The sequence below is a fragment of the Cebus imitator genome, unplaced genomic scaffold (assembly GCF_001604975.1).
Source record: "Cebus imitator isolate Cc_AM_T3 unplaced genomic scaffold, Cebus_imitator-1.0 Scaffold228, whole genome shotgun sequence".
Classification (NCBI taxonomy): domain Eukaryota; kingdom Metazoa; phylum Chordata; class Mammalia; order Primates; family Cebidae; genus Cebus; species Cebus imitator.
Genome location: NW_016107543.1, coordinates 3,766,044 through 3,774,355, shown reverse-complemented (window position 1 = coordinate 3,774,355; position 8,312 = coordinate 3,766,044). Strand labels below are relative to the sequence as shown.

The window sequence follows — 8,312 nt, the reverse complement described above, 5'->3', positions numbered from 1 at the left end:
AAAGAAAGAAAGAAAAGGCATTTGTCAGTTTCACCTGCATTTTTTTAGCCAAAGTCACATGACCCAGCCAGGTGCCAATGGATTAAAGGAGTCTAATCCTGCAATTGAGAAATGCCACAGATCACATGGCCAAGTCTGATGAAGGAATGAGAGGTAAAACATCTTCACATGGGGGGGAAGCAAATATTGAGAACAAACTACAATGTCCTGCACTGAGAGAACAATGGGTGCAAAGCTACAAGCAAAGAAAAACCCCAAGAGCTAATGATCCTAGCTGGCTGGCTGAGGTTGCCTGGTTGGGAAGAGTGGGAGATGGAGCTAGAAATACACACCATGCCCACAGTGACGAGCTGCAGAAACCCTTCTCAAAAGAAATGAAAATTGATCCATCTCTTGAATCAAGTCCTCAGATAAGAAATGCCCTATTTTTCTTGTGCTCATAGAAAGAGTCTTTGGAGCATACCCTAGAGGAGACCAAAGCCCGTTACAGCATCCAGTTAGCCAACCTCCAGTCGCTGTTGAGCTCTCTGGAAGCCCAACTGATGCAGATTCGGAGTGACACAGAACGCCAGAACAACGAATACCATATCCTTCTTGACATAAAGACTCGGCTTGAGCAGGAAATTGCTACCTACCGCCGCCTTCTGGAAGGAGAAGATGTAAAGTAAGGCTCTTAGAATCAAGAAATAGGTGTCAATGTCCGTATGCACGCCTATTTTAATGTCCCTGTCACTCATTACCCAGCATCAATGCAATCCCCCGTACAGAAGCAATTATACTCACACACCTCAACACCAACAACAAAACAACAATATACCAAAAAGTACACGCATGCCCAAACTCTCAAATACAGCCTTGAGATCATGTGGCAGGACTGAGTTAGAAGATAATTCTCCAAATGACACAGGTTATGCTGATACTAATTTTTATCATTAATATATAATTGAAAGCACAATAACTTTTTGGAAATTCAAACCGAGAGCTCATGAATTAGACAATAAGCTGCCGAGGTCTATGGGAGTCACTTTGGGAATCATCAATGTGGCGGCAGCTACTGTCTTCAGATACCATACCTAAGAATATCAACAAGAGAACACTAAATTTGAACTTCCATTGTATTTTTGTTATTTTAATTAGAGGAATTCCTTAGCATATAATAAACTGGTCAGTTTTAAAGCTATGTATTTTTCAAGTTTAAAACACTCAAGTTTGCAATGACAAGCAATGTAAAAGGTAAATAAATATGAAAGCATTAAAACACATTCACTTGGATTTTACTTTGAAATATGAAAGGAGTGCATTCCATTTTCAGAACAGCAATAACGCTTTTATCTGTTTATTTTTTCTTCTTTCCAATTAAAAAAAAAAAAAAACAGAATTACGGAGTATCAGTTAAGCACCCAGGAAGAGAAAGGTAAGTACTAAATTTGCACATTTTCTATGACACTCAGCTGCTTTCTATTGACTACCTGCACTAATAAAAAGTAAAGTAAGGCTGTTTTAGTCTGTTTTCTGATTCTGTAACAGAATACCTGGGACTGGATAATTTACAAACAGTAGAAGGTTACTTGGCTCACAGTTCTGGAGGCCAGAAAGCCCAGTATCAAGGTGCCATCATCTGGTGAGGGCCTTCTTGCTGTGCCATCCCATGGCAGAAAGTGGAAGCACAAAAGAGTGTGTATGAGAGCCAGAGAGCAAGAGGAGGCTGGCCTTGCTTTTATAACAAGCCCACTCTCACAATAACTAACCCATTCCCATGGTAACCACATTAATCCATCCACAAGGACAGAGTCTTCATTATCTAATCACCTCTTACTAGGCCCCACCTCCCAACACTGTTACACTGGGGATCAAGTTTTCTACACATGAACCCTAGGGAACACATCCAAACCATAGCAGAGGCCAATTCTCAAGAGAGCAGATATGACACCAGGATTCTAAAATTCTTGTACATGGCATAAAGAAACCCTCCATGTGGGAATTTGGGCACATTCTTCAGAATGGGGTGATTTTCTTGGCCTGTGCTATTGTTATCTTGAGACATCCTGAGGTCCTGAAAAGGAAAAATAAGACAAAATGTGAATTCCTCTTAAATTCAAGATCATTTATTTCTGTTTAGGGGTGGGAAGAGTAGGATATTTTTAAATTTGGGGAGAAGCACATTTTCTACATCTATTTATAAAATGGACTTAGGATTATTTGATAAAGAGGATGGGTTTAACATATTTTTCTAAAAGAAGGAAATAAGTAAAAATAATAATTTAAAGTTGGATATTATAAATCAACAAAGTCATGTGCCTGAATTAACATTTATTGTTTAATATGAATTCAGATATAAAGAAAACCAGGAAGATTAAGACAGTCGTGGAAGAAGTAGTGGATGGCAAGGTTGTGTCATCTGAAGTCAGAGAAGTGGAAGAAAATATCTAAACAGCTACCAAAAGAAGATGCTGCTGAGGTTTTGAAAGAAATTTGGCTATAATCTTACCTTTGTTCCCTGGAAGAAAGCACTATTACTACTTTGCAGTGATTTGAAGGGGTGGAATGGGGGGAAATCCTATTTATCAAACCCTGTAATTGAATATAAATGTTTTTCTCAGAGGAGCTGCAAATTGCCTGCAAAAATGAAATCTAATGAGCAGTAGAATATTTAAAACATCTTTACTGCCATCTTTATTATGAACCACATCAATCACAAGCTACAGACCACCTAATATCAATTTGTAGGTAATGTTCCTGAAAATTGAAGCACATTTCAATTATACTAAACCTCAAAAAATTTAGTATAATTTTGCAAATTATACTAAACTTTGTAAATTGCAAATAAAACTCTTCCTAATTTTTTCCTGTTTCTGAATTTTAAAACCCCCTTTGGGAGTCCCTGGTTTCTTACTGAGCCAATTTCTTGGTTAATCTCACTGAATTTTCTGCACCAGTACAACTCTACAACCTTCGAGCTATATCTGCTTTCCCCATTGTTTCTACTGCCTTTCAAAACTCAACACAGCTCTTTGAATAATTTGAGAGTCAAATTCAATCACAAATGCTAAGCAGAATAAGAGCGAAGTACACTATACTTAAAATGGAAATAGATTAAAAACATTACTGAAACCCTTCTCAAGGCAAAATGTGTCTCCTTTTGACAATAAACTACATATACTATCAGGTGCTCTGTTTATGTGGTGAACATACATTTTTAATGAAATGTCTCCCATTTTTTTAAATAACAGCTGCATTAAGATACAGTTCACCCACCATGAAATTCACCCTTACAATATGCACAACTCAGTGGTCTTTGGTATGCTTATAATGTTTGCAACCATCACCACTATCTAATTTTGAACATTTCATCACCCCAAAAGGAAATCTTGTAGCTATTAGTAGTTACCCCCATTTCCCTTCCTCCCAGCCCCTAACAACCACTAATCTACTTCCTCTCTCTATGGATTTGCCTACTCTGGACATTTCATATAAATGGAATCACACAGTGTATTCCTTTATACACAAATGTTTATAACAGCACTATTCATAAGAGCCCCAAAGCGAAAACAGGTCAAGTTTTCATCAACTGATAAATGGATAAACAAAATGTAATATATCCACACAATAGAATATTATTTGTCAATGAAAAGGAATGAAGTACTGATACATGCTATAATACAGATGAACCTCAAAAACATGCTAAGTGAAAGAAGCCAAATCCAAAAAAACACATACTGTATACCCCACCCTTTCTCATTTTAGTGAGCAATCATTGCATATGGATGTTTGTAGGAAAAATCAATGTGCACTAAATTGTTGTATTCTAGTAAATAGATTGAACTTAAAATTTGATATAGAAGGCTGGGCGCGGTGGCTCAAGCCTGTAATCCCAGCACTTTGGGAGGCCGAGGCGGGTGGATCATGAGGTCAAGAGATCGAGACCATCCTGGTCAACACGGTGAAACCCTGTCTCTACTAAAAATACAAAAAAAAAATTAGCTGGGCATGGTGGCGCGTGCCTGTAATCCCAGCTACTCAGGAGGCTGAGGCAGGAGAATTGCCTGAACCCAGGAGGCGGAGGTTGCGGTGAGCCGAGATCGTGCCATTGCACTCCAGCCTGGGTAACAAGAGTGAAACTCCGTCCCAAAAAAAAAAAAAAAATTAAAAAATTTGATATAGAAGTTATAAATAAGGGATTGAGTTTGATTATTATATAGAAAATAATTAGGTGATTCATTTAATTATGATAATATCCACCATTTATTGAGCACTTACTATGAGCCCCTGTGGCAAGCATTTCATGCATTTTTTTATTTAATACTCACAAAAATCCTATGAGGTAAAAGCTATTAGCTTGAATCATATGAACCTGCCAATATATGATAATTTCTTTTTTTTAAGAGTTGGGAATTGAGGATGCAGATGGTACCAGTTTGAATTCCTAAGATTTAATATAATATCTAACACACAGGAGGCACTTGATTCATTATTTTGAATGGAGAAAATAAAGAATTTTTTTTCTTTATTAAAAAATAAAAGCATTTTTAATATATGATAATTTCTGACTTTCAGAAATAGCAATTTTGTATGCTATTATAGGGCATATATAATGGTTTGACCTTATTATATTATCCCATTTTACAGATGAGGATAATTAAGGACTAATATGAAGACATGAGATAAACACTTTCCCAAAGTCATGCTGGTACCAAGTAGTAGAGCGAGACCGAACCTCAGGGCTGTTTTTCTAAAACCATGACACGCTCTTAAGCAACTAATTATATAACAAAGCAATACATGATTCACAGTAATGTGAAAATGACAATTTCACATTGCACTTGCCTATCCTAGGTTATTTTGTTGTTTTCTTATTGTCATTTTCATCAGCCAGACACAACAGCCAATTGTGGCAAATGTCCAGCTTTGCTGGCTAACCTCACATGTGACTTGATTCAGCACAACTTTCGTCAGAAAAGGTATTTTCCCCTATTTTCATTGCCTTCCTTTCGCTTTTTTTTTTTTTTTAATACTTTAGGTCCTGGCATATGTGTGCAGATCATGCACTATTGCTGCATAGGTACATACATGGCAAGGTGGTTTGCTGCCTCCATCTCCCCGTCACCTATATCCGGCATTTCTCCCCATGTTCTCCTCCCCAACCTCCCCACCTCCCGCTGCCCCTCCCCTAGCCCCCCAACAGACCCCAGTGTGTGATGTTCTCCTCCCTGTGTCCATGTGTTATTGTTCAACACCTGCCTATGAGTAAGAACATGCAGTGTTTGATTTTCTGTTCTTGTATCAGTTTGCTGAGACTGATGGTTTCCAGATTCATCCATGTACCTATAAAAGACACGAACTCATCGTTTTTTTTGGCTGCATGGTATTCCATGGTGTGTATGTGCCACATTTTCCTTGTCCAGTCTATCATCAGTGGGCACTTGGGTTGGTTCCAGGTCTTTGCTATTGTAAACAGTGCCATAATGAACATACATGTGCATATGTCTTTATAATAGAACAATTTATAATCCTCTGGGTATATACCCAGTAATGGGATTACTGGGTCAAATGGGATTTCTATTTCTAGATCCTTCAGGAATCATCAGACACACTCTTATTTTTTTTTTTCCTTAATTTTCTTCCAAGTCATGCCAGCTAGTAAATTGCATTTAAAGATGTTAAGAATTTTTAAAAGTGAATTATTTTTCATCTACTGAGTCACATTCCAGAATGGTCTGAAACTTTCACATGCAAATACCAGGCTGTGAATCTGATTAATAAGAAATCTATGCAGATGGGTTCGGAACTGATCAGGCCTGACCACTGTCTTATGACAATAATGACACTGTGTTAAAAGCGGTAGTATTGTTATTCTTAATTTAGGATGGTCTTCTTCTAACTACCTGTTAAAAGAGGTAAAATTGTTACTTTAGGTCAGAAAAATGAAGATTTTTTTCCTCTCCCGTCTTTGGTCTATCTCTAATTTCTTCCAAGCAATCTTTCAAAGAAGTGGGTGAGAGCTTCATACACGTGGACCAGATGGTGGAGTTCTACCTCCAGTTCTGCCAGCCGTTACTGTGTGAAAGTGATGCATTAATCTTTGTATCTATCTATGTTTCTTATATGAGCTAAGAACCAAAATGGCATAATCCTATTTCTGATAGGTACACAGATCCAGAGGAGTCTTCATCACACATTAGAATTATCACCAATATATTTTTTCATTTTATATGAAATCGTCAGTGCAGAAGTGAAGCTACCAAACTCAGAGAGAGCCCCTAGTGGTGAGGTGAGGTTAGGATGGAAGTGACTATTTTTTCTGAGCTCTGGGGATTATTTCTATCCAGAGTTCTGAATCATCTAAAAAGAAGAATGACATGGAGTGACACAAAATAAAAAGATGGCCAATGACCCCCTCAGACGCTCTGTTCTCACCCATATGCATCAGGATCAGCCTCAGGTAACTGATTAAACCCCCAAGCAACAATTCCAACTTAAAGCATTAGTAGTGATTTCTATTTTTGAATTCTCCTTCAAACATCTCTGTTTTCTCTCCCCGAGGCTCATTTCCAAGATTCCTCTCATCAGGGTATTATTTTATCATCTTCCTGTTTCCTACCACTTTCAAAATTCTCTCCTGCTCTTGAGAACCATTGATCTCTGGAGCCCAGAAGTCAACCTCACTTATGCCCCTTAGGGTCCTCGTTTAACCCTCATCTCAAAAGCACAGTACATAAAATGTGAGCAACTCAAAATTCTTTCAGTCACTCATAGAAGTTTACAACGCTATCCAAAGTGAAAGATGTTACAGACCGAGTGATCAGTGGGTCGCAGAAAATGACACATCTATCTCTTAAGGGAAAAAACTCAGGGAGAAAACCCTGCAAAGACCAACCTGACATGAAAAGATGAGTGTATGATTTACTTAATAAAAATCTAAAGATTTGTAGAAACCACAAACATAATTTTCTCTATTTTGAACATTTCCTATCCTCTCCAAAAATATATATATCTTCCATTTTATATATATTTTATATATCCATTTATATATATATCCATTATATATATATATATATATATATGTATATATATATATATATTTTTTTTTTTGAGATAGAGTCTTGCTCTGTGGCCCAGGCTGGAGTACAGCAGCGTGATCTTGGCTCACTGAAACCTCTGCCTCCTGGGTTCAAGTGATTCTCCTGCCTCAGCCGTCCAAGTGGCTGGGACTACAGGTGCGTGCCACTGCGCCCAGCTTTTTTATTTTTAGTAGAGATGGGGTTTCACTGTGTTAGCCAGGATGGTCTCGATCTTCTGAACTCATGATCTGCCCTCCTCAGCCTCCCAAAGTGTTGGGATTACAGGCGTGAGCCACCGCGCCCAGCGATATAATTCTTTTAAACAGTTTGCCCTGGCTATAATCATTTTCCTCTGTGCCTCAGCTTATGTAATCACTTTGCCAACAAGCCCATGATTGTTTCTTTTATTTTTTATATCCCCACCGGATTATACATTAATGTGGCTGTCAGAGAAAATTATTTTCACTTCTAAAACCTCTAAAGCAGAGTCTTGATTATTTAACTTAGCCTCCTACTTTCAAAAAAAAAAAAAAAAAAGCCACTCAAGTAGAAATATTTCTCTTTTCAACTTCTGAAGTTGCTCCTCCTTCATAACTGAATTCAGAATAAATCTTGGTCAAAGCATACCAGTAAATTAGGGCACAGTCATTTTCAAATGAAATAAATTTTAAATGACACATTCAAGCACATTAAGATTTAAGTTCTTTCAAATGAAATAATTCTAGGAATGCAGTGATAAAGTTTAGCCAAACACTAGGCTAGGACTCAGGATGAAAAATAAATTAGACGTAATACCTACCTAAGAAGCTTAGTCTAGGATAATATGTAATATGTATAGAAACATAAACAAATAATATGTAAACGTAATTTATAGAGATTGAGAAAAAGTATTCAAATTTTACCATAGGCATTAGATTTGGAAAATGTATGTTTCAGCACAAAATCAATTCCAAGTTCAAAAATACAACTTCATCATATTCCATATTATGTGATCAAATCACTGAGGTACAATTTTGAATTTGGCACATTTCCTGTGCTTCTGTTTTCATTTCTATGGCAGTAAAATGAAATCTCTCTGTCTTGGGGGACATATGACTGAATAATAGTTAACAACCATAATGGCAAGTTCTTGTGTGGGGAGTGCAAGTTTAACTTGTGCTTTATATGCTCTCTGGAGATGTGGCTACAGGTCAAAGCGAAAATGAAAACCATATTTGCCTGCATGTTTACAGAATTTCATGTGTCATGTTGTTT

At 37.3% G+C, this 8,312-nt stretch overlaps 1 protein-coding gene across 1 annotated transcript in view; it reads left to right on the top strand.

Moving 5' to 3' along the window:
* The window catches only part of KRT20 (keratin 20), a 9,723-nt gene extending 6,866 nt beyond the window's left edge, over positions 1 to 2,857 (top strand). Inside the window, exons 5-7 of the mRNA XM_017497186.2 lie at positions 444 to 664; positions 1,377 to 1,414; positions 2,333 to 2,857. Of these exons, the coding sequence (XP_017352675.1) occupies positions 444 to 664; positions 1,377 to 1,414; positions 2,333 to 2,430 (357 nt within the window). The 3' untranslated portion in view covers positions 2,431 to 2,857. The remainder of the gene's footprint in view (positions 1 to 443; positions 665 to 1,376; positions 1,415 to 2,332) is intronic.
* Positions 2,858 to 8,312: the final 5,455 nt, after the last annotated feature.